Source organism: Cupressus sempervirens, chromosome 3 (assembly GCF_028749045.1).
Source record: "Cupressus sempervirens isolate cs-2001-9-10 chromosome 3, ASM2874904v1, whole genome shotgun sequence".
Lineage (NCBI taxonomy): Eukaryota > Viridiplantae > Streptophyta > Pinopsida > Cupressales > Cupressaceae > Cupressus > Cupressus sempervirens.
The window spans coordinates 56,485,041-56,512,660 of record NC_143120.1 but is presented as its reverse complement, the minus strand read 5'-3'; the positions used below and the strand labels follow the sequence as shown (position 1 = coordinate 56,512,660).

The 27,620-nt window shown below is 33.6% G+C and overlaps 1 protein-coding gene across 3 annotated transcripts in view; it reads left to right on the top strand.

Annotated features, from left to right (window-relative positions):
- LOC149564756 (MADS-box transcription factor 14-like) overlaps positions 1-27,620 on the top strand; it is a 315,466-nt gene that overhangs the window by 60,619 nt on the left and 227,227 nt on the right. For 2 of the 3 annotated variants that reach the window (XR_016361930.1, XM_089818347.1), the window contains exon 2: positions 739-817. Coding sequence is in view for 2 of the 3 variants with exons in the window: in XM_089818347.1 (XP_089674473.1) it covers positions 739-817 (79 nt within the window). In the remaining variant the exon portion in view is untranslated. The remainder of the gene's footprint in view (positions 1-738; positions 818-27,620) is intronic. The other variant, XM_089818348.1, reaches the window with a different exon arrangement.

The following is a 27,620-nucleotide window of genomic DNA, read 5'->3' as shown; positions in this document are numbered from 1 at the left end:
CGATTTATGCAATAGACCCAACTCTACCGTCACCCCAAAGCCATAAGAAACATTAGTGACGTATGTAGAACCTAGTTTATGAAATTTCCAAATGGAGGGTATTATAGAAGACAAATTTGATAATGAGGGACTTAGAGAGTAGATAGAGGCTAAGCATATAGACAAATTTTTTTAGGTCTAACACATTTATTATATAGTATAGGACAACTGCATGGAGACAAGAGACTCCCTGTCCACATTAGGAACCCCTTATCTTGGTGCCAACAGTATACATTCAAACCTTCTATAGGTAATATTCATCAAGGGACCATACCAAAATTTGCAATAGGCTCATTTGGATTTCTCAAGATAGAAGAGTTATTCTCAAGAAAAACTCTACCAAGTAAATATAAAACTTTTGAGATATTGTTAATAGAATTAATTTTTTATACTATATTACATTGGCTTAGTCAACATCATCAAGTTTAAGTATTAGTGCTAAATCATGATACTATGTTCTCAACAAGGTATTGGGTTATGATTTTGTACATAATACATTTTAATTTTTAATTGTGAAATGAACAAAATCCAACTATGATACCTTTTTCTATTTGTATTAGAATTATATAAATACTCTTTCCATTTTATTTAGTACATTTAGATTAAATTAGAGTCTTGAAAGTTTTAAACCTAGAACAATATTTGTCAATTTGTGACTTTTATAAAGAAGTACATGACCAAAACCAGTCCTTGATAAAGCATGAACAGAATCATCGAGAATTATCACAAATATTTTACTTTTGCTGGAAGCACTATAGAGCTATCAGACAATGTAGAGGTATGTTTCATAATCGATTTAGTTAAATGATTTATTTCAATAATATTAAACAAGACAAGAATTATATGGTTAAATAATTAGTTTCATATATTTTTCATGTTTATTTTAATAAACCTTAGTTATTAAGATGATAGGCTTCTTAAAATGGAAGAAAAAATAATTGTCAACATTTAGCTCTTTTAAATAAATTTTATGGTCAGTCTCATGTTTAAAAAACAAAGTTGGCACTTAACTTTGTTTTCCATTGGTTATCGCTTTCTTTATTTATTGAACATCTATATTATATATTATTAAAAAAAAGTGAATTGTTCATAGATAATAATGTAGTAAAGTAATTGATAGAAAATGAATACTTTAATAATTTGAAGAAAAGCTGCTTGAGTGGAAGAAGAATCACTACATATATTTTAAAAAGTAGATAAAAGGACAACATTTCACATTGAAAATTTAACAAATAGAATAATCTTAGTTAAACAAACAATAACTTGATTTGAATTGAAATCATTTTATTATTATGTTTTATTAACTTGATAAATGACTAAAAGATTGATCAACATAAATTTGAAAAATATCAACTAAGATATGAATCTACTTTTTTTTAATGAATTTAAAGAAATATAATCACACTTATTTGAATAAAAATACTTTAAATAATTTTGAATTCAAAGTTGTATCATCCTAATAAGTTAGCACTAATAATTGGATGCTCTAAGACTTATTAGAACTTATTTTGGTGATTTCAAGGGTAATTTGGAATTTCTTCATTCATATTTTATCACATTTCCATAGGCCCCAATAGATTTTGGGGTAATTTCTTTGTGGATAGGTGTTGGTGTAAATAATTATTTCTATGTGTCCCTTACATAAGTTTTTTTTAGGACAATTCATTTTCATATTACATATCATGTAGGGACATAGGAGTTTTAATTTTAACTTAGGTTATAGTAGAACTTTTCTTGAGACCTACAGTTTGTTGGATTTGAGAAAATATGCAAGTCAAATCCACAAGCTCTTGAATCATCTGCACGTAGAAAACTTATCATAGAGAAGAAAAAGAGATGAAGAGGCAAGGGTTTGGTCTGAAAATAAGAAAATTGTATTCTTAGATAAAATGTAAATTGTTGTACAATATGATATGCAAATACACTAGGAGAGCTTATTTATAAAGGCTTCTAGGAAGCTTCTAGAATGAGCTAGAAAGCAGTAGGAGTTAAGCATGACATCTCAACATACACCCACAAAAGGTTGATTATCCTCCACGTAGGTGAGAAGATAAGTATGACTAGGTAGGAATAAACTCCCGTGTTGTCAACAACTCCTAGATGACAACTAATGAATAAATGAATTTTTCCCAAGTAAACTTAAGTGTAAATAATAATAATTTACACTAACTCCCCCCTTAAGTGCAACTTAGGGAAATGCACTTAAGTTCACAAAAGCTATGATGAAATGCATAATGGGTCCCAACAACTAGGCCATGTGAGGTACCCATGTACAAAATGCATGGGAAAAACACTCCCCCAAGAATAGGTAAGTATAAAAATGTTAAAAAAAACATGAAGGAAGGAATGCCTCAACGAGAGTCCCCAAGGACAATTTCTTCCGAAAATTTCTCAAGAGACTATCTCGAAACCATAAGTACAACTAGCCCCCCCATGAGGGAAAGGAAGTACACCAAAACCCCCCAGAATAATGGAGCCCTTGGAGAGAGAATCAAACCAATGAAACTCAAATGTAGAGGAAATAAGGGGAAAAAACAAGGGAAGCCTTGAATGAGAGGGAAAATTGAAAGGCCTAACTAATGCTCAGAGGAGAAAGTATGAGGATCCTAAAAAGGAATCCCCAAGGCAGGTGTGATGGCACTATCATGAATATCCACTATAGAATCTACAAGATGTGCACTTAGAGGCTCGATGAAAGGAGCTAGAGAACAATCCTAATGAAGAGAAAAGACCCCAACTGGATGTGGTATGGAAGTCAAAATAGGGATCTTAGGAACAATACAAGGGTTCAAGTATCCTGACTACACCACATGATGCTCTCAGGAAAGAGAAGAGTTGTGCTCCGATAATGGAGATGGTGGACCAAAGTGCGAGAAGGTGTGGAGCTGGGAGGAAGGAACAATTGCCCCTGTAGCAATAATGTTTCCTATGGCATGATCTTGAATGAAGATTAAATCCGTAGTGAACTCAACTATCTTCCTTGTTCCACTTCGTGTAATCTAAGAAATTGAGAGAAGGTTTGCAGACAGAGATGCAACATACAATACATCATTGAATATACTATCCTAGATCCGAATTGAGCCTTTCCCACAAATTGCTAGGGTATTTTTATTGCCCATGAGAATATGAGGAATGGGAGAAGCCTAAAGAGTAGAGAAGACACCTTGAGAAGATGTCATATGTTGAGAAGCACCTGAATCTAGTATCCAAGGGATCTGTAAAGGGGATGCAAAGGATGCATATAATGCATGATCGTTTCCAAGATTTGATGTAGAGGCTTAAGATATGGAAGAAGACTGAAAGGAAGACCCTTGTGAGGTAGAAGAGGATGGAGATGAAATAGTGCTATTCCAAAGAAGATCTTGCAAATCTACAATCTATTTCTCATAGCCATCAAATCTCTTCTGAAAATAATGTGCCTCATCACGAGATCCTTTCTAAGAATAGGAATAGGTAGGAGTCTCAGTCTTCCTTTTCTCCTTCTTCTTAGAAGAAGAGGATGGACCAGTAGAGTGCTAAGAGGAGGAATCAGATATTTGCTTTGACTTTTTTTCCTGTGTATCCTTGGCAAGCAATGCCTATGACTGTGAACTTGTAAGTGAATCCCTTTGAGTGATCTTGGACTTTTCTCATATCAACTGATCACAAAATGTCCCAAAAGATGGCATCTGATTTTGTTTACCCAAGGGATCTATAGTGGAGTAGAAAGTGAAAGAAAAGGTACACTCATTATCTATTTTTTTCTCTCACATCCCTACAAAATTGTATGCAAAGATTTGAACTTCATCAAGAAGTCTTCAATGGTTAGAAGGCTATCAAGTGTCAAAGAAGTCAACTCTGCATCAAGTTGCAATACTCGAAATTCATTCACTATGTCCAAAAAACTTATGAAACTTGGTCCAAATAGCCCGAGGAGTGGTCAAAACATCCAAGTGAAATGATAGACTATTAGATATGTTTAGTGCAATCAATCCCACAGCTTCATCCATTTTATTTTTGTGTTGAAGAATCTCAAAAGGGCAGTGCAGAACAGGTTGGTTCTCATGCAAACATGACCATAAGCCTCCTTACTTGAGAAGCCTAGTCATTTGTGCTTTCTAGGTGTGATAGTTGTGCAACATGAGCTGGGTCACAGAAGGATCTGACGTTGAGAGAAGAAGACATAAGAAAAAGGGTCTTATTCTAAAGTAAATTACAAAAAAGAAAATGCTCCCTCCCATAATGTATAAAGATATCCCTCAAATGCCAAAGACACAACTATAGAAAGCACAAAAATTGAGAAAAGAACCTGTATTATGAATCCAGAGAGGGAGAAATTGAAGCCTCTACTTCAACACCAAAAATAATATCTCGATATTACTCCGAATTGATTCCATATATGGAAAGTAGACAATAAATTATGCACTTTAAAAAAAAATAGCATTGAAATATGTGTCCATATAACCCAAATGAAACCTTTGAAGGTGCAAAATTGGGATTTTCAAGTTGAAGAAAAATCCAAGAATAGAGATGTTAAACTTCCTACACCAATGTGTAGATAACGAAATTCTACCCCAAAATTAAGAAAATTGGTCGAAAAAATGAGTCTGTATGAGGGAGATATCGGTGTAATCACCGTTGTAGTTATTTTTTGTAAATCACCACCATGGCACCTCCAAAAAAAAAGGGAAAAAAACCCAAAAAATGCCAGATCTATTAAGTCAGACCCTCTTTCTCCTTTTTCTCCAAATACTAAACAAGCTACAATAGATCTAACTTTGATACCATGTTGGATTTCAGTAAATATGCAAATCAAATCCACAAGTCGTTGAATTAGACGCACATAGAAAACCTGTCACAGAGAAGAAAAAGACAAGAAAAGGCATGGGTTTGGACTAAAAATAAGAAAATTTTATTCTTAGATAAAACGTAAATTTTTGTACAAAATGATATGGAAATACACTACGAGATCCTATTTATAAAGGCCTCTTGGAAGTGTCTGGAATGAGCTAGAAAGCACTAGGAGATAAGCATGAAAACTCAACATACGTCCACAAAACATGGATTATCCTCCACGTAGGTGAGAAGATAAGCATGACTAGGTAGGAATAGACTCCCATGTTGTTAACAACTCCTAGATGACAACTAATAAATAAATGCATTTACCTTAAGTAAACTTAAGCAAAGTGTAAATAATAATAATTTACACTAGCACAATTAACTTTCATCTCATACCTCCTTGTGTGTGATATCTACCTTTAGTGCTCTGATCACATTATCATTTGTTCATTGTTGTAGATGCTACATATGTACTTTGACGTATAATGGATGATGATTCACTAGAAGAAAACATATAATTGCACATTATCTAGTTGGTAGGTTATCTCTTTTATTACAACTAGCTGTTGGATACAATTTTTTAAATTGTGTGTTGTCTTTGATGTTACACAAATGTCATATCAGTTGTCTGTCAGTGGTTACCAAGCTCACTTGGTCAGCAAAGGGATTTTCTATGTCTACCGAGCATACTTAGAGATTACTCTGGGTAGACAGTGTCTACTAAGCTCACTTGGGCATTGAAGGAAATTGTGGTAGAAAGTGATGTTAACTGAGCTCTTATGGTTAACAAAGGAAAGTTGGTTAGAAGTTAGTGTTCACTGAGTTCACTCAGTTTCCAGAGGATTTTGCAAGTTTGTAGTGTTAACCAAGCTTTTGTTGGTTAACATAGGAAATCATCTCAGGATCAGTGTTTACTTAGTAGGGTATGCTAATAAAGGATTCTATTAACTTGGTAACATAAAGTTTAATTATTTCAACTATTGATTCTAGCCGACTGTGGTAATGTTTATTGGTAATTATAAGTTGTAATTTGACCGACTTGATAATCTAAATGGTATATATAAAATGTCAAGTTGAGATTCTAAAATGTATGAGTGAGTATTAAAGTGCATTGATTGTTTTGAAGAAGAAAGTGCGAGCGATTTTGAAGGATAGTTAGATAGCCTTGAGGAGTAGCAAAGCTATATTTGATCAGGAAGGATCTAGCGTAAAGCAAAATAGAGATCTGTAATTAGCAAATTCAGAGTCATCTCATTCAGGTCATTTCATTGTTACTTTGTTACCATTGTAGCAGTGATTCCAAAATCTCTTAGCAGAGTTGGTGGGGATGAATTGACCAACATCCTCAATTACATTGGTGGGGATGAAATGAAAAAACATTACAATTCAATATTTCCTTTATGCATTTAGAGATAGAAAATTGTCTAAGTGTTAGATAGTTTGCGGCAACACAAAGAGCAGATGTGATGTGTACGGATGGCTCATTAAGTGTTAGCTTATGTATAGTTGAGGAAACCTCTATGACAGTGTCATGATGATGCACAACAGCGCGTAGGTGTGTACGAACGATACAATAGAATATATGAGTGAAATACCAGTAAGATATTTAATAGAGCAGAACCGAGCTTAGCAAAGAATAGATTATATGAGTTGAGGAATTATTTTCGTAACTAAACAATTACTAAGTCACGATGAGCTGACTATGTGAATATTATTATATAAGTTATTTTTATTCTGCCAAGAGTGTGAAAGCATGAAGGCTGACTAAGTAGTGAATTATGAATATAAGAGGTATAAGTACAGATCTTATCTGAGAAAGATAAGTGTGCGACATATGATTAACTATGTGACATATATATAATCTATCTGAGATTTGTGATTAATGAGATGATATGTGAACTACATTTGATGTATGATTAGAGAGTGTAGACCACATTAGACAGAAAGTATTGTATGTATATCTATTCTCATGAAGCAACTAAATTATATAATTGCATGTTAGGTCAGTTTTCTCTTCCTGCATAGATTGTATTTGATCCACCAACTCTTAATAGGGTTGAAGGAACTCCTAATAGGGTTCGAGCATCTAACAAGGCTTAGTCCGCTAACAAGGACTCAAGACACTATATGTACTTAATAGACTCTTAATAGAGTCAATATTCTAACAAGATCCTGAATCATCTAGTGAGTATCATCCCCACTAGGGTTTTATCTTGTCCAGGATTTCCCTAGTTAAAAAATAATGGTGTTATGAATTCTCTATGTGCATGGTTATATTTACTATTCAACATTGTTGGTTTACTTTCATATGGAAATTATAAAATAATTAACAATATTCAGTTCTGGACAAAAGTTTTGTAGAATACTCCCGCTTCCTCTCAGTATTATCTATTTGAAATTATTGGTATCAGAGCCTAGTTACGCAGAAGAAATATAACAACTTGAGTAAGATTCCTATAGATATGGAATAGTTGAGGAAAAACCTTGAAGAAGGTCTTGAGTAGATTGACCTTCTTATTGAAGAAAGAGATAACTATAAAGATAGAAATGAAGATGCGAAAGCTTTCATAGGTAAACTGAAAGACACGATTGATGATCTGAAATCTGGCAAAGAACCAATTGCCCATACCGGTGACAATAATGAAGTAGGAAATCTCTTGAAAGAAAATGAGATTTTGAAACATAAACTGAAAATTGGTGAACCTAAGTTGAGTCTTAAGAAAAATGGTGGCAAAAATGAACTTGAAGTAAAACCAAAGTGTGGAGAACTTAAATATCAGTTAAGTTACATCTGAACTAGATATTGTCAAGATTAAGTAAGCAAAATTAGAAGAGTATAATATCATTGTGAAAGGATAATTGATAGAAGCTAAACAACATTTAGAGAAACTTTATTCTAGTAGTGAGAAGATAGATCAATGAACATTTTACCAGAGACCTTCTTAATATAAGATGAGACTTGGATATCTGATTAGAGAAAGGTCAGCCAAGAACGTTGAAATTAGAGGAGAACCAAATCCAGTTATTGAACCCCCTAAGGAATATAATATGTGTAAGCTTGAATCAAGCACATCTCCTAAAGTATCAAAGGAAGTATAATTAATTAATTTATCAGCGAAACATGATGGGCCTAAGAAAACGTAATTTATCAGCGAAACATGATGGGCCTAAGAAAATATAGCAAGTTGATAAACCTAAGCAAGATGAACCACCCCAAAAAGTAAGATGTGAGTTCAGAGTTAGATTCTTCATATGTAATGAAGTTGGACACATGAAAATATACTATGCAGGTAAGTCTTTTAAACCCATTAACAATTTCTATTGTATTAATTGTCATGGTTATGAAAATAATGTAGTAGAATATAAGAAACCTAAGTTTGATGGTAATAATTCAAATAATAGAATGTTGAGGAATACTAACCCTATAGGTAATGAAGGAGGAAGATCTCAAAATAGATCCAATGACATAGATAAATATAATGGAGAGAAGAACCAATTTGTTTGCTACAAGTGTAACAATCTTGGACACATTGGAAGGAATTGTAGAGCACCTTAGAATCACAGTGGAACTAATCAGAGAAAAAATGCACTTGTATTTCAGTCATGTAATAACTTTGGACACACAACAAGATATTGTAGAATGGACAGAAGGAACTTTAACAGGAATCCTAATAATATAAGGAACATCAACAAAAATGATAGAAGAAATTATAATCATAGTGGCAACATTTAGAAGGAAGTTATAAAGGAACATATCGTGAATTCAAAGAAGCATTTGTGATAGCTAAGGATCCAAAAAGTTCTTATATAGTTTTGGAAGATGAGTATTTCAATGCACCTGATAAGACATTGAGATCACAGATTGTTTGTGACTTATCCTACCTAAATTAAGTTGTTTTAGAATAGTGATGGATGACACACCACCCTTTCCAAGTCACAACCAAAACCAGAACAATATGGAGATAAAGAGTGGACAAAATGCTTCAGAAAGCATGCTTTTATTATACTTGAAAATCCTTACAAAATCAGCAAGATGATATCATAGACATGACTTCTTCCAAAAGAAGTTCGCAAATGCTTCAACATAAGAGAAATCCCAAATAAGAGGTTCCACAAGAAGAGTCTTCACACCAAGAGCTTCACTAACAGCTTCCACGAAGAGAAGTTTCACCTCCAAGCTTGCTTGCAAGAGATTACACCATGATAGCTTCACTACAAGAGCTTAGATTTGAAGACCTTCTACTTGGAGAGCTTGTATCTGAAGAGCTTGATGACAAAAGATCATAAGCCTTGTTTGAATAGGCATTTACCATCAAAGATGTTACAAACACAACCAATGTAGGATAAAAGGAAAATGCAACTAGCTTAAAACAAATATTTAATTTCCACCCAAATACAACTAAGCACCACCATGTGGCCCAATTAGAATATTACGTTTCCTTTGTGGATCATAAAAAATATTGAATGCATAATTTAAGGAACTTTCCACAAACTTTTTAGATGCCACTTACACACCTCGATAAATGGGATGACAACTATTTTTTTATTTTTCTATTTACACCACCTATGCACCTTTAAAATAGAAATTTCTCTTTTCTCCTTTTTTCTCTTTTTGGTTTTTTAATTATTTTTCCTCTGATTTTCATCACTTTCTATCTCCTCTAGGTTTTTAAAAAAAAATAAAAAAATTTATACATAATTTTGATTCCACCCCCTTTTTTGTGATGCTAGACGCTCCTGCATCAGACACACATGGTAGGAAAAAAATTGTTGATATGATTTCACAAAATAAAAAAACTGAAAATGAACTTTTTTCTCCTCTTGCAACAACTCGCTAGAACAAGTATCCGCTATTGATATATTTCCTTCTTTGTTCTTTTCCAACACATAGATGGAATAAGTGTCTGTTACTGAAAATACTCCTCCACAATGAACTTTTTCCGAGTATAACTTTCATCCTCCTCCAATATTGTGGAATTAAATACATCTGTAATAAACTCAACAGATACCACACATTACTAACAAGGTCCTCATATAAACCATCACCATTGTCTTTCAAATTCATCTCAAATTTAGGATCCCATAATTCATAGAAATTAACCTCTTTCACATCTTCATCTTTTATTTCTTCTTCCATGTCTTCAACAAGGCAAGTAACCACTTCACTTGGTTGACTTCCAACCAAGGAATTGCATTTATCCTCTACTATCGCAGTCCTCAAATCATCTTCATTTGCTTTTGACTCACAAATCTTTTCATCTTTATACTCTTCATGTTCTTCAACTTTAGGTTCACAAATATATGTATCTTCATCCTCTTTCTCTTCTTTTGTAGCACATGTGTGCTCCTCCAGTTGATCTTCTTTGTTTTCCACATCCAAAGAACTGTCGACATCTCTTTTCTAGTAATGTGCTCTTCTTGTTTGCAACTCAACTTCTAATTCATTTAATTGCTTCTACAAATCAAAGAATGCAACTTGCAATGCTTGCTAATTTCTTTCTCTAACTTTCTCAAGTGAAGGAATCCTCAAAATTCATCCAATCACAAAATTCATCTTCTTCTTTCTCTTCTCCATGCTTTGATACCATTTGATTAAGGGCACACCACCCTTACCAAGTCACAACCAAAATTACAATAATATAGAGACAAAGAGATGACAAAATGCTTTGCAAAGCGTGCTTTTATTATACTTTAAAATCCTTACAAATTCAGCAAGATGATATCATAGACATGACTTCTTCCAAAAGAAGTTTACAAATGCTTTGACATAAGAGAACTTCCAAATAATAACTTCCAGAAGAAAAGTCTTCACACTAAGAGCCGCCACCAACTTGAATACTAGGTTTGATGGAGGAAACATGAAGGTAGACTTGATTAAAGACAAAGAAGTGAAGTTATTAAGCAAGATAGTAGGGTACAAGATCAACCATGGATCTATTAGGAATAAGGTGTCTCAACCTTGTATAATTCCTATTGTTATTATTTGTTTTGTAAAATGTATTTCTTGCAAATAATGTTGATGTTTCGACATCTTGAATTGTGTGTAAGGAGATCATGACTAAAACGGTTATGACGGATTCCTATGACACGTAAGAGCTATGTTAGGAAGGTTCAATGACAGTGAAGACATGTAGCAACTAAGATATTTGAGTATTGTACACTCTATCCCAATAGTGGGGTTCGGGGCATTGCCCTGAAATTTTTTTTGGGGTTCCTATTTTCTCGGAGAATGGTAAAACCCTAATACGGTTTACCTTTTAGGAGTAGCCCTAAATTGAAGCGCATGTTATAAGCATTTTTAGGGTTGCAAAGAGATGTGAAAAAGGTGTATTGTTGGTACTGTGAGTAGCTACTGGAGTCTTCTGTTGTTGATGTTGAACTTGCATTGCAAGTGTATTGTAAACTCGTGTTGAAGATAATACATTGTGCAGGTTCTGAAGGGGTGGGGTTGTTTTACCAAAAGGTTTTTCCCCACCGGCAAATCCTTGTGTTATGTGTTCCTTTCTCTGTCTATTTTCTGTATGCATGTTTGGCTGCAATATTGTTGTTTACATGATATTGAATCTGTAAGTGTAGAAGATTTTAATAGGATTTGCATCATACTTTCCTTATGAGATTAGTGTAGGAAGCTGTTTCCGCACCTGAGCTTCCTTACAGGATCAAGGGTTAACTAGGTATTAGCTAGATTTTTACATGCAGCTTATGTAATGGCAGTTCAAGGGGGAAAAATTAATCTATGTGAGATTATCTGACTAAAATTGTTGGATAACATTGCTAAAGTGAACAAATCAAAGAGCGTAGTTTTTAGATTTGAGTCCCTACTAACTCATTTATTTTCCTATGCTACAAAGAATTTTCATGGAGTAACAAACTAGGTTAGCAATGAGTGTGCAATGAAGATGGTGACTTAATGCGATAGATCAAAGTTGGAAAATAGAAGAGATTATGAGATTGATAAAATGATGAAAAGTTTCCAGACAAAGACAAAAAAGAGGTATAGAATACCTTCTTCAATGGTAAAAAAGTACAAGGGTGAGATATGCTTCATGGTGGATACAGATAACACTTGTATAGAAGTTGTGGTGCCAAGGGTTATGCTCATTGAACCCATGGGATATGAGATGACTGTTGAGCTCATAGAAGGATATGCATAGATCATACTCCAATTTAAGAAGGACAACTCATAGAAGGATATGTGCAGATCATACTCCAATATAAGGACATTGAATGCCCTAGATGGGTAACCTACTTGGAGAAAATGAGAATAGTTTATTCTAAAATACACAATAAGTAAAGTAAGAAGAAAGTAGAAAAGGTGATAGATTCCATCCTCAAGGTATTCAACATGACTAGAGGGGAATTTAATGACATAAAAGGAATTACGACGGAATTGGAAGCAAGTGGAAATTCTGAAGTGTTAGTAACATCTTCTATTCTTGTATCAAGACCTTCAGATGGTGTGATAGTAGCACAACCATGTGCGCAGGCCCCTATTGCACCATATGTAGCAGTTGTGCAAGTGCAACCTTTGAGAACAATAAATGATCAACCAAGGAGGCGACAAGAGGTGGATGCCCAAACAACATAGAACAAATCAGAGAGATTTGTGAAGGCTAAGAAAGAACCTGCATCATCATCAAATAAAAGGGTCAAGAAGACTACTTGTAGACTAGGCAAGAGAGGGAAATCAATGCAAACTAGTGAATCCGAAAGATCTAAGGATGAGGTTGGAGATAGACGATTAGTGCAAGATGTATAGGAAGGAAAAAATATAGCTAGAAAGAAGGCATGGAAACCAAAGGTAGATAACTCAAACATGAAAATAATTAATGGTGACAATTTTTTATAGATAAATAAGTTTTATAATATGTACAGTAATATCAATAGAAGGCAGTTAGAAAATACTATTGTAAGAAACATGATTTTGAGGAATAAGAAGTTTGAAAACATTTAGAATAAGATACTTGAAGACCTATATAATAGGCTAATAAACAGGAAGAAGAGAGTATTAGAAGCAGATATGAATTTGAGGATCAGTAAGATAAACAAACTCTGTGAAGTTAACTCTAAGGAGGGCTCAAATTAAATTTTTTTAAGGGTATTGAGCCCTTGCTAAGCAACAAAAGAATAGAAATTATTCTCACTAGAGTCAATTTTGATAATGTCAGAAACAGAACAGAAGAGGTAATTGTCAAATTTTTTACTATGGTGCCTAATGCAAGTGAGCCGTCAAAGCCTGATAGCCTAGTGTATATGGAAGCACAAACACCATCTAGTGATAATGGAGAAGAAGAAGAGCAACAATAAGCACCCTCACCATTGCATATTATTATGGGCATTGAATCCGTGCAAGTGGATAGTACAAAAAAAACTATAGATACATAGGAGAATCGTTTTGTAGGATTTGGAGAAAATATTGTTGGCTATATTACCAATATAATGACTTGCTCTAGCTCTAATGAAGATAAAGAAGAGAAGAAAAAAGAGAAAAAGTGGTTAGCAGAGGTGAAGAGGCTAGAAGTAGAGGATAAGAAAAAGAAAGAGGAGGAGAAAAGAAATAAAGAAGATGAAGACAAGAAGAAGAAAGAAGAAGGGGAAAGGAATAATGTTTAAGAAGATGCAAGGAAAGAAGAAGAAATATTGGAAGAAGAGAAGTAAGTTTAGGAAGAGAAAAAGAAGGAATAACTGAAAGTGGTTACAACTATTCCTATAATAACTCCAATCATAGCAACAACAACAACAATGTCAGTGCCATCAGATGATGATGATGATGATGATAAAGGTTTGATGAGCTTGTTGAGCAAGTTGTTTGAAAATAAAAAATCTATAAAGTCTTTTGGGAGGACACTGACTGAAGTCATGGATGGAATGCATAAGACAGTTACTAAAACTGTAGCCAATTTAGACTTGCAAGAAAGGCCAAGGAGTTGGTGGAGATCTTTGATGAGGATTTAACAACTCTAGTAGAAGAAGGTTCAGTGCAAGCACAAGAAAAGCATGATGCATCACTGCTTGATAAAGTATGCATTAATGTGAGAAATGACTTGAAAGCACTTGATAGAATCATCAAGGAACTGAAAAAACACATTGATGAAGGAAAGAGATTGTATGGGCATTGCACATTGTCATACAAATACCTAACTAACTTTGAGAGTCAAATCGCGAGGAAGATGAGTGAACTTGAATCACTCATTGTGAGGTTACTACTCCCAAAGACTACTATTCAAGAATGTAGAACAAAAGTGGAGAAGATCCATACTATGATCAGAGGCTTGGAATCTAACAATGAGAAGGTTGCAATGAGATTCTCTAGTCTTAGAGCAACTTTGTCAACTAAGTTGACTACTTTGCAGGGGCAACTGGAGGAATGTCTTGCGACAAAGACTTCATATGACAAGTTTGCATATACTAACTTTAGTGCAGTTGTAGTAGTATCCTATGCACTATACACACTAATTAGTTTGTCTTATTTAGTAAAGGAAAATTAGAAAAAGGAAGTAGATAGGTTAAAAATTGTTTATGCAGATTGTTTTTCTAGGTTAACAAGTTGATCAGCAACATGCTACTTAGTTTTAGATCCTATTTTTGACACCTTTTCATTGATGTCAAAGGGAGAGTAATACATAGAAGAAAAATTGTATTTTATATTGACGGGGGAGTATATTTATGTACTTATGTATCAATGTAAATCAGTGATAATGAATGCAAATTTTTGATGGAAATTTTGTTTGGTTTGTTTTTTATTGTGTATGACATCATTTTGGGACTTCCCTAATTTTCCCAAATGTTACCATCAATGCCAAAGGGGTAAATTGTTTTAAATATGGTCATATATATGTTTTGATTGTTTTCATTTACGATAATATGTATTCAACATTTCATTTTTGCATTTAGAGATATAAAATTTTCTAAGTGTTAGATAATTTGTAGTGGCACAGAGAGCAGATGTGATGTGTATGGATGACTCATTGAGAGTTAGGTTATCTACAATTGAGAAAAGGTCTATGACAGTGTCATGATGATGTATGCCAGTGCACAAGTGTGTACAAATAGTACGAAGTGAGATATGATTGAAATACTAGTACGTGTATTTAATAGAGAAGAACAAAGTATTGCAGAGAATTGGATTGTATGGCTTGATGAATTATTTTGGTAACAAAATAATTATGAAGTTATGATGAGCCGACTATTGGGATATTATTCCATAAGTTATTTTATATTATGCCAAGCATGTTAAAGCATGAAGGCCGACTAAGCAGTGAATTATGAATATGAGAGGTATGAGTAAAGATCTTATCTTGTAAAGATAAGTGTGCGATATATCATAAACTATGAGATATATATATGGTCTATGTGTGATTTGTGATTGATGAGAAGATATCTAAACTATATTGGATGTATGAATAGAGAAAGTGCAGAACACAACATATATAAAGTATTGTATGCATATCTATTCCTGTAAAGAACTAAATTGTATAATTGCATGTTAGGGCAGTGGGATCCTCTTGCATATATTGCACTTGATCCACCAACTCTTAACAAGGTTGAAGCAACTCCTTATAGGGTTGAGGCTTCTAGCAAGGCCTTATCCTCTAACAAGGACTCAAGACACTATATGTAGTTTAAAGACTACTAATAGGGTGAATATCCTTAATAGGATTCTATTATTTAGTGAATCATCTATTTGGTATCATCCCCACCGAAGCTTTTCCTTAGCTAGGGTTTCCCTAGTTAACAAACAATGGTTTTATGAGTTCTCAATCTGCATGGTTATATTTACTGTTCAACATTGTTGGTTTACTTTTATATACAAGTTATTGTGTAATTAACCCTCCTCTTAGTGTTATCTATTTCTAATAGTTTCAAGCTGAGTTTCCCTAGCTTATGATATATAAGAAAGTTCGAGTTGTGAGGTAAGATATATCAAGAATAATATGAAATAGATGGATATGTGAGCAAAGGCAAGGCGTAGAAGGAAAGTATCGAAGAATAGCTGTAAAGAAACATCTAATCAAGAAGGATCGAGAGGTTAGACCAGAATAGAGATTTGAATCAACAAATAAAGTTGTTTCATAAATTATGTTAAATTTTTGTTTCTTTCTAACCATTATAGCAGTAAAGAAATGTCTTAACAGAGTTGACTTAACAAACATTTTGTAAATCCTCTAACAAGGTGACATTTTAAGATTGAAGTGTTCAAAGGCCTCTAACTAGGCTATTCCTAATAGAGCAAAGTAAATACTCTTACAAGGTGATACTTAACAATATGTTTTGTAGCCTTTAACAAGGTTGTGTGCTAACAAGGCTCACTTCAGAAGAGTGAAAATTATTATGACTAGTTGCAAGGTGGTTTTTCCCAAATTGGGTTTCAACGTTAAATATTGGTGTCATCTATTTTCATGCTATTTCCTTATGCTTTATATTTCTATAAATAAGTTACTAAAGGATAAAACAATTTAAGAAATCTGAAGATTCCTTTGGTGAATGAGCATTAATTATATTCTAGTGTTAACTGAGCTATCTTTTATTGTATGAGTAGTGGAAGTTTGCATTGACATCTAAAGGACAAGGATTTGTGTTTGTGGTAATTGATTCACCCCTCCCCTCCTAGTTACTCCTCTTACACTTCCAACAAGAGTCTGAATCATTATGATCAGAATTGATGAGCTTAAGGGGCTTTCTAATGAATGGTTCATAAGGCACAACACTTGGTGGAGGTTTTGCAAATGGGGTTGCAAGCTTTCGGTTTAACCATGGAGGAAGATATGACCAGATATGCGAATTTATGTACAAAGAGCTACAAAGGAAAGGTCAGATCTAGAAGATATGATCATGTTCAAAAGGGTTTTTAATCTATACTTTGTGTATAATATATCTTTGTAATTTCATGTTTGGGAAGTGGAAACATATTGCATCTTTTTGTATTGTATTATGAAAACTCCTAATAGATTTGAGGCTTCTAACAAGGTTTAGTACTCTAACAAGGACATAAAATCTATATGAATGTAATAGACTCATAATAGGGTCAATAGATTTCTCAAGATACTTTTGATTGTTGGACCATTTATTGCTACCATCCCTACTGGGGTTCAACCTTGGTTGGGTTTTCCGTAGTTAACAAGTAATAGTGTTTTGATTTGCATTTTTTATTTATATATCTACTGTTAAGTTAATCACATGTTCATATTTTATGGTTATAAAACATATCCACAGTTGGGAAAAAGTTATTTGAATAGTGATTCACCCCTTCTGAGTATTTCCTATTTCTAATAGGACAATCATAAAAGGAAGAAGGAATGCAAAGGCAAGACACCTTACAATCAATCCAACTATTGGAGACACCAATAATATAGCCATCCCTGATACAATCCAAGGGACATAGGAGTGACAAGAAGCCTAGGAAGAGAAGAAATAAGAGAAAAAGTGATTTAGAGGAATAAGCAAGCAAGAAGAGATGCAAATTCATAGAATAATCCAAATAATAATTGATTCTAACATATTTGAGGATGAGGGGCCACTATATCATACTAATATAGCTAGAGTTACCAAAATGAAACAAATCGAATAAATAGTTGACAAGATGAGTAAGTGGACCAATGGGATGAGTAAGTTGATGAGATGAGTAAGCCAACATTAGGGCTAAATTGATCAACATCTAGTCTATATTGACACCTCAAATGGAGATTTTACAGAAGAAGGTAGGCTATGCATAAACACTTATGAAGAAAGATCCCAATCTCTCTACATTAGATGGCTTAGTCCACCTTGTTGCCAAGTTGGTTATCCAAATTAAGTCTTTAAAGTTAGCTTGTGATAATTGGGATTTCACTCTTAAAATTATACTTCAGGCACATCAATCTTTTTTAGACAAATACAATTTAGGTGTATAACCCATTGACATCAATGTCAAAAATGTGGAGTAAGAGCAATGAAGAGCAAGCAAGCAGAACAAAGAGATATCTATACCCAAGGGGGAGTAAGACACAAAGAATGAGCAAGAGAACAACAAAATGCAAAAATCAATTTAGACAGGAAAGATAGAGAAAGGGTATCGGTTCATGCAAATCTACTTAGTAGGATAAAGATTTTGATACAGAGTATAATACAAAATAGATCAAATAACTTAGGGAGAGTTATAAAACTTTTAGGTATAAGTCAAGTTGGAAAATTTTGATATTTTAATTTTTTTTATAAAAGCCAAATCAACATCTATGTTATGCTCATAAGAATAAGATTATTAATGTATGTACCAAGTATGACCAATTGTTTTTGACACTCATGTCAAAGGGGGAGATTGTTAATCTCAAATTAGTTTTGTCAAGTGAGTGTTTGTACACTTAAGTCATTTACTTACTTTATATAGAATGAGTAAGATATGCTGAGCACAACATATAAGTTAGAGCATATCAAGTAAACAGTGAATGCAGAGTCACTCAAGTGCTGAGCAAATAGCATGTGTCGAGTGGTTCAATTGATGAGTAAGCAGTACATGCCGACTCATTGAAATGCTAGGGACTTTAGATGCTGAGTAACAATTTTTTGATTTAGTTGTTAGTATTGGTACAAACTACCATGTAAACCATTTTTGAGCCGAGTTAAGGATTAATTTATGATCTTTTGTTGATAAGGGCTAATCCTAAGTGAGAATCCCTATGTATTGCATCCAATTAGTTAAAGGGAAGGTTAAAATGACAATGTGGGTGAATCAAAATTGTTTATTCATATGTAACTGTAGGTCACCTATGTCTTTTATGGAGGAAAAATCCAAAACTTTTTATGAATGATTAGAGACAGAGAAAGAGAGTTTGCATGCGCAAACATGATATTCATGGTGACCAACATATTATGATTTGAATTACGTTGTAGAATTAGTTAAAGGAAAACAGAGGAAGAAAAAAATGAACAACAAAGAGACATTAGATCAATAAGGATCAAGTACACATCATTATTGAGGTGATCTAACATCAAGCAACAAATTGCTAATTGCAAGATTATTGCTGAGATATTCTAACAGGTGAATCAGTTAAATCTTTTAACAGAGTAGTCTTAACAAGCTATATTGAAATCCTCTAACAAGGTGCTTACTTAATTTCTAGTTGAAGTACTTTAATTAGGCACACTTCTAACTGGGTGTTGAAAGCCTTTAACAAGGTGAGACATAATAGTCTTTGTAAGCTTTTAACAAGGTAGACTTTTCACAAGGCAGATCATGTTTCATGATGAAATATTGTAACCTTGATTGGATACACTTTATTATTGCATTAGTGAAGATATTTGGGTGACATTCCCACTCCAGTTTTAACTTCTCATTGGAGGGTTTTTGGGTAATCATATCTTTTGTCATGTATATGTGCGAATGCTTAGTTGTTTACATACTTTAGATTTATGTACTTTACATGGTATTTTAGTGTAATTATTGAATTGTGAGATGGATGTATGGTGAATGTTTTTATGGGTAAAAGTTTTAAGCATTGATTCACCCCCCCCCCCAACAAGAATTTAGCTTTCCTATTGTAATTTTGACACCTACCATGATGATGATGACTTGATTATCCAATTCAAATATTTCGTAGGACATCTTCACAATAAGGCATGAAACTTTCTAGTGATTGTAGAACAACAAGTTTTAATAAGTCTTTTTAAAGAGGAAAAGGAAAAAAATTCAAAAATAAAGGGGAACTTACAACACTCAGAGAGAAGATATCATAATGGTTAAAGGAAATATGCCTAGTAATTCAAAAATTGGTCATGTCACACATCTTAATAGGTGAACTTGAGTTGAAATAAAACTTCTTAGGCATATGATCAACTCTCAGGATCATAAAGAAAACATCTCAAACAAAATTAGCATATCCATCACCTGTCACATCAATGACAAGGAGAAGAAGAATAGTGATCCACTTGATTGGCAGAACTTGAATGCCTCTTCATTTGATAAATTGTAATCATTAGAGCACATCTGAGTGAGACTAATGATTAGATTGCCAAGGTACTAGTAGGGAAAGGTACATAATTCTTGGTAGTGGTTTCATCTCACATACTTTTGTATTGTGTTAATATAACTCCTAATATATTCGAGGCTTCTAACAAGGCCTAGTCCTCTAACATGACATAGATATCGTACGAATGTAATACAATCCTAACAGGGGCAATATCTTTCAGAAGATACTTTTAATTAGTGGATCATTTTTTGGCTACCATCTCCACCATGGTTTAGCATTGGCAAGGGTTTCCCTAGTTAACAGTTAATAGTGTTATGAGTTGCATTGTTTCTTTTTTATACTTACTTTTTAGTTTAATCACATATGCATGTTTTAGGGTTATAAAAGATATCCATACTTGGGAGAAATTTTGTGGAATAGTGATTCACCCCCTCTCTACATATTTCCCATTTCTAACAAGAAAACTATAAAAGACAGAGGGAATACAAAGGAAAGAAACCTTGCAAACAATTCAACCATAGAAGACACCAACAATAGAGCCATCCTTGATACAATCCAAGGGAGAAAGGAGTGTGAAGAATCCTAAGAAGAGAACAAACAAGAGAAAGTTAGATTTAGAGGAATCAACAAGAAAGAAGAGGAGAAAAGGGATAGAGAAATCCCTAGAAGAGGTAGAGTTTACCACATCTGTGAATGAGGGAGCATTATATCATACATATGTATCCAAAGCTCCCCAAATGTGATAAATTAGAGAAAGATTCAACGAGATGAGTAAGTAGACCAATGGGGTAAAATTAAAGGAGGTGAACAAAAACACTTTTCTCTCCTCGAGATACAATTGGATTAAAATTTTGTTTGAATAAGCCACCATATTAGTAGGTGCTCATGATATTTTAAAAGGACTTTTTGAAGGAGTATCCTATTGTAAGGATGATGACTTGATTGCCTACATAAAATATGTCATAAGATATCTCTACCAGAATGAAAGGAAGATTCCAATGATTGTGGAACAAATGACTCCAATAAGACATTTTGAACAGGAGAAGAATTTTTTTTGCTGGAAAGAGAGATAAAATAACGACACTTAGAGATGAGATGTTAGAAGATTTCAATGAAATAATCCCAATAATTTTGATACTAGGCATGGGACAAACCTTCATTGGTGATGTTGAGGAAAAATCCAAATAGGCTCAACAAGAACATGATGAAATTGTCCAGGCATATGATCCACTCTCTAGATTAGCAACATGACATCTCACAAAAAGTTAGGATATTATGTACCTAATGAATTTGCATCATCAATACATATCTAAAGGAAGCGAATGACTAGATACCCAAGGTACCAATAGATACATATGAAGCCACTTCTTAGGTACTCTATCTCAATACTTCTCTCTGTAAATCAGACATATCTTCCAACCTTCTTTGACTTACTTAATATGCATTGAAACATAACATCAGGACATAGTATAGAACATGTGCTTAGCTGTACTTTACCAGACAATCAAAACATTGTTTTTACTACTAAGATCTCTATCTACTACTTCGCCAGTCTTAACAGACTTATTGCTATGTTGACATTAGTGAAAAACATAATTATGAATACAACATATCAGTACTACCATATACTCATCAATACCTAGTATAACCGCGCAAAAGGAATGCCATCAACATTCATGCTAATAATCTCCTCCTTTTGAATTATTGGCAACATAGATAAAAAGCATCTAGGTTCCAAGAATACCAAACAATATTCTGTAGCTATTGTTGACGTTCTTTTCTTTTCAAATGCTCTTCATTAATCAAATGTAAAATCCTCCAGAACACTGAACCATTCTAGAACTTCTTAGGATAAAAAATAGTTGGTCATACTAACCAACTTCATATCTTTGGCCTGATTCAAAGTTACTCTTTTCTTTTCCTTTGACATTAAATAACTCTTCATGTTGTATATGTCCTCCATAGAGATATTCCTTCTTTTATACATGAAAATTTTTAAATGTCCCTATTAACAATCTCTCCCCCATACATGCTTAGGAGATACTTTTCATGGACTGTTCTCCCTCATTGATATCAATAAGAAAAGCCACATTATGTCAATGTACTGCTTCAAGACTTCAACTAGCTCAAGTGTCCAAATACACTATTCAATACCAACTACCAAGTACCAAGAGTTCTCAATGACTATGCTCATCACAGATACACCCCAATATAGGAAGCATCATCATTTAGTCCAATGAAATAATAGTGCTATGTACCACTGGACCGATGCAATCTTTGCATCATTTACTCTTAAGCAGGTAGGGGCATGACCTGAAGCATACCTCTCAAATAATCAAATGTATCTTTACGTAGGGGTTTCAAAAAAATATATGTAATCTGATCTTTAGTAAGTTAACATACTTCAATATGATTTCTTTCTTTGTTACTTTCTCTTTAAAAACATGATACTTAATATATATATTCTTAATCATAGAATCTATTGCACGATTCTTAGACATTGTTATTGTAGTTGTGTTATCACAATATATAATAATAGGTTCTAAAAATTCTATCCCAATATGTTTAAGTATTTGCATCATCCATATAACTTGATTACAATTATTTGGTATTGCTACGTTGTCTGCTTGAATTGTACTTTGCGAGACACAATCTTGTTTCTTACTTAGCCAAGGAACCAATTTACCTTTGAGAAACAATTCTCCACCACTGGTGCTTTTTCTATCATCTGTACTGCTTTCCTAATCAATTGGGATTAAACCATTGACACAAATAACAATTACATGCAAATATAACCAAAAATAAAAAATTATAGATCACACAGAAAAGAACATGAGACACCAAGATTTAATGTGGTGTACCCAATCCCTAGGCTATGTTCACCAAATAGAAAATTTGATATTATTAGGATCCAGTGATTACAACCTGATTACAATCTGCAATCTCTTATAGCTCAATACCGCTGCAAGAACCAATTTTCACATCACCATAATAAAACAATTCCTAACCTTAAGCCCTTTTATACAAGTATTTTTATGTCACTTTAGGGTTACTGCTTTCCTGATCAGTCACCACAAACTAACAATCTCCCACTTGGGGACTGATCAGACTCTACACTAGACAACAATCTCCCACTTGGAGACTGATCTTGTAGCAATATCGCTACCACATGGGGCTTCCACTAGATTAAACCACCTTGGAGTCTGTTGTTCTCTTATTCATGTTTAGTCTAGATGACCAAGTAAAGCTAAAATGAAATTCAACTTCTCCCTTGTCACTACCTTTGTAAACATATTAGCTGGATTGTCATATGTATGGATGTTATCTTGCTTTTACTATCCATTATCCAAAATTGACCTAGCAAAATGGTACTACAAGTAAATGTGTTTTGTCTTTGAATGTAGAGTAGAATTCTTGTCAAGATGAATGGCATTTTGGCTATTTGTAAACAAATAATTATCCTTCTAAGGGTGTCCAAATTCTTCCAAGAAGAATTGATGCTATATCATCTCCTTGGTGGCCTCTATAGCAGCAACATACTCTGGCTCTGTAGTGGATAAAGCATTAACATTTTGTAACATAGAAACCAAGCTAACAATTGCCCCACCAACAGTAAACACATAACCTATAGTACTCTGCCTAGTATCAATATCCCCTACCAAATCTGAGTCAACATAACCCTATAAATCAATAATAAAGTCCCCAGAGTGTAAACACTTACTCCAAATTGCTCTCAAATATCTTAGAATCCATTTGACTGCATTCCAATGCTCAATTCGTAGATGAATCATATAAATGCTAATGACTCCCACTGCATGTACAATATGTGGCTTTGTACATACCATAACATACATCAAGCTTGCCACAGCTTAAGCATAGCGTAACTTAGACATCTTAACCTCCTCTTCTTGTGTTTTGGGACACATCTCCTTAGTCAACTTCAAATGTATAGTTCAGGTTGTGCAAATAGCTTTAGCATTCTCCATAGAGAAATGTTGCAACACCTTCTCAACATAATCGGTCTAAGATAGTGTCAATTTCTTGTTCTTCCTATTTCTGCAAATCTTCATACCAAGGATTTATTTCACTACCCCCAAATCCTTCATAGCAAATGCATTCGCTAACTGGAATCTCAACCCTTTAATTTGATCCATGTTAGACCTAGCTACAAGCACATGTTAGACCCATCTACAAGAATATCATCAAAATATAAACATAAAATAATGTAGCTGTCATCATCCAATCCCTTAAAATAAACACAATGGTCTGAATGATACCTACTATATCCATGCTTATGGATAAAACTGTCAAATTTCAGATCCCATTGCCGAGCTGCTTGCTTCAAGCCATATAAACTTTTCTTCAATTTACACACTAAGTTCTTACTTTTGACTTAAAATCCCTATGGTTGAGCCATATATATCTTTTCATCCAAATCACCATGAAGGTTGTTTTAACATCAACCTACTCTAAATGCAAATCTTTAGTAGCCACAATAGTTAAAACAATAGGGATTGAAGTCATCGTAACAATAGGAGAAAATATGTCATCAAAATCAATACCCTTTGTTTGTGCAAATCCTTCGACAAATAACTCGGCTTTAAATCTTTTCCTACCTGCATTTTTTTCTTTTAACCCTTAAACCCACTTATTCTATAAAACACTTTTACTTGCAGGAAACTTGCATAAATCCCATGTCTTATTTTTAAGCAAGGATTTGATTTTATATTTCATTGCAAACTCCCACTGAATCATAGTATCTACCTACACAGTTTCATCATGACATTTAGGTTCACCATCATCTGTTAGTAAAATATAATACAAAGAGGAAGGAAATCTTTCTACAGGCCTAATTTTCCTTGTTGACCTAACATTCACTAGTGTGTGTGGTATTTTTTGTGGTGGTTGTTGCACATTGTGAGGAATGGTTGGAACATCATCTTTTGGAGTATTATCTAGCACTACATAATCATCTTCTTTGTTCTGATGTTGCTGCAACAGATATTTGTACAACACTTTCTCGTTAAATATGACATCCCTACTTCTTACAATGTTATGATTTTCCAAATCCAAAAGCCTTTAACCAAATTCATTAATGTCATATGCAACAAATACACATTTCTTTAGCTTAGCTTACATCTTGGTTCTATTTTCATAATCTATATGAGCAAAAGCTTCACAAATGAAGGTTTTAAGAAAATAATACCTCACCTTCTTACCAATACATGCTTCCTCTGGAATACCACAACCTAAAGGAGTAGAGGGACCTCTATTAATCAAATATACAATAGTATTAATAGCCTCTTCCCACATGTATAAGGGCAAATTAGCATGCAACCTCATGCTTCTTGCACTCTCCATTACAGTCCTGTTCATGCGTTCAACCACTCCAATTTTCTGTGGAGTCTTTGGAACAATTTTCTATCTACGAATACCATTCCTCGAGTAATAATCTTCAAATTGATGACTGCAATACTCACCAGCATTATCAGATCTGAGACATTTTAATTTATTACTAGTCTCATTTTCAAGCAAGCATTTCCATTTCTTAAAAGTTTGAAATATATATAATTTCTATCTAAGGAAATAAATTCAGAATTTTCTAGTTTCATCATCAATAAAGGTAACATAATAATGAGAGCCACCAAGGGAAGATAACTAAGCCAGTCCCCATACATTTGTATGCACAAGCTCTAATTTCTCCTTTTTGTTTTCCTTCATAGTCTTCACAAAACTCACCCTCTTTCATTTTTCATACACACAACTTTCACTGAAATCCATATTAAAACATTTCATACCTGGTAAAGCTTTCTTTGAATGAAGTACTTTTATACCTTTCTCACTCATAGGACCAATTCTATTGTGCCATAACATTGTATCAGAATTTATAGTAGCTATTTATTCTCCATGCTCAACTCCAGCAGCTATTTCTAAACATTCATTTTTTTCTGAAACAATTAAAGTAGAAGGAACAATATGACCTGTACAAAAATATAAGGTGCCTACTTTCGCACCTTTTTCTACTACAAGGGAACCTTTCGAAACCTTTCAATTTTTATGATTACAAGTAACTACACAACTCTCATCATCAATTTGCTCTGATAAAATTAAATTCCTACTCAGCTTTGGAACATTTCTTACCTCATGTAGTAGCCAATGATTTGCGTTCTGCAAGTTAATCTTAACATTTTCCTTTCCAACAATATGACAGAGTTCATTATCCCCCAAATAAAGAAGCCCAAAATCCCTTTGGACATAATCCATGAAATAGCCTCTTTGACGTGTAGCATGAAATAAAGGACCAAAATCTAAAACCCATGAATCATCAACACTTTCTAAAGTTAGAAGCAAAGTATTCTCTTTGGATTTGTTACTTACCACATTTGCCTGCTTGTCTCCATTTGGTTTATTTGCTTCTTTTTTCTTTCAAGTCCAACAATCTTTATTTTTATGCCTTGGTTTCTGATCTAAATGGAATCAATGGAGTAAACCAAATGTTTGGATACATGAGTATCCCTTCAAAGTCCATGAAATAAATTTCATTCTTTGACATCTTTGATGCAAAACAAAACTCTTTCGAACACTGTTTTACAATACTTTACCATTCACATGGTTTGATTACTATACCCGAGTAGATTAATCATAAATTTGAATCCTAAAACTTTCTTTCAAAACCCTTTGGAGGATTTGTTCCAAATTAGGAATTCTAAAGTATATCAAAAGATGAACCAAAAATAATCAATCCACTCACGTTATAATCTCTGCATGTAGACCCATTTTCTCTGTCATAAATCAGAAGTAAAACCTGTAACCCTTCCTTGGGCATCTAATAAATCTCTCAAAAAAACTCCAAATGAAACCAAATTTTTTTTCCATAAACCCTGTATGAGTCTAATTTCGGAATATATAAGCCATTAAATTTTTCAATTCATAAATTTTTCTACAATCACCAATCATTGCCTGCAACTTCAAAACAAATCCTTAAAAACCAGTCTTTATTAAAATGCACAGAACTGACACATATTTGAATGAAAATGACTCAAACCAATTGAAAATAAAATCTGGTTCAAATATCTTTCAAATAAATACAACTAGAGTTTCTGTTTCATCCAAATATGTCCGTACCAAACATTTAAATCTGACTATAGTTGGGCATCCTCAAATCTGCAAATGACCACTTTTACCAAAACTAGCATAACTTCTTCAAAACTTAATAAAATTTTTCCAAACCAAAAAAAAAAAGAATATTATTCATCCTAATCTTCAAATGTACAAAATAATTCAAGGGTTCTAGGCTTTACATGGCCGTACAAGACCTAGAACCAGCATTAAAACAGTTAAAACCAATCAAAATGGCAAGTTCTTGAAAACCAATTACTTCCAAAATGCTCTATTCTTCTTCTCATTCACACCTCTCTATTTGGAACAATGAATACAATTCTTTTAAAGTGGTTGTGGTGGTTTACAACTTCCCAACCACCTTTTAAACCAACCCAACACATTCTTTTAACCCTTGTACATTTTTCAATGCTTCTTTAAGCACTCCCATTACAATGCAAAAGTATTTTTTTCTAGTTTTTAATACATCACAATGTAAAATCAAGCATTTAAACCATTTCTTCAACATGGTTATAGGAAAATCTAAATGACTTAAATATTACAATATTATAAAATTCATCATAATGTATGAAGGGTCAAGATGCTCCCATATCAGTTTCCCATAGAACCAGCAGTCATTCAGTCCTCTCAATTAATACCTCCTCTGTTTTGACTTTCCTCTTGTTTTCCCAGTATTTCCAAAATTATTTCCTCCTTCCGTTG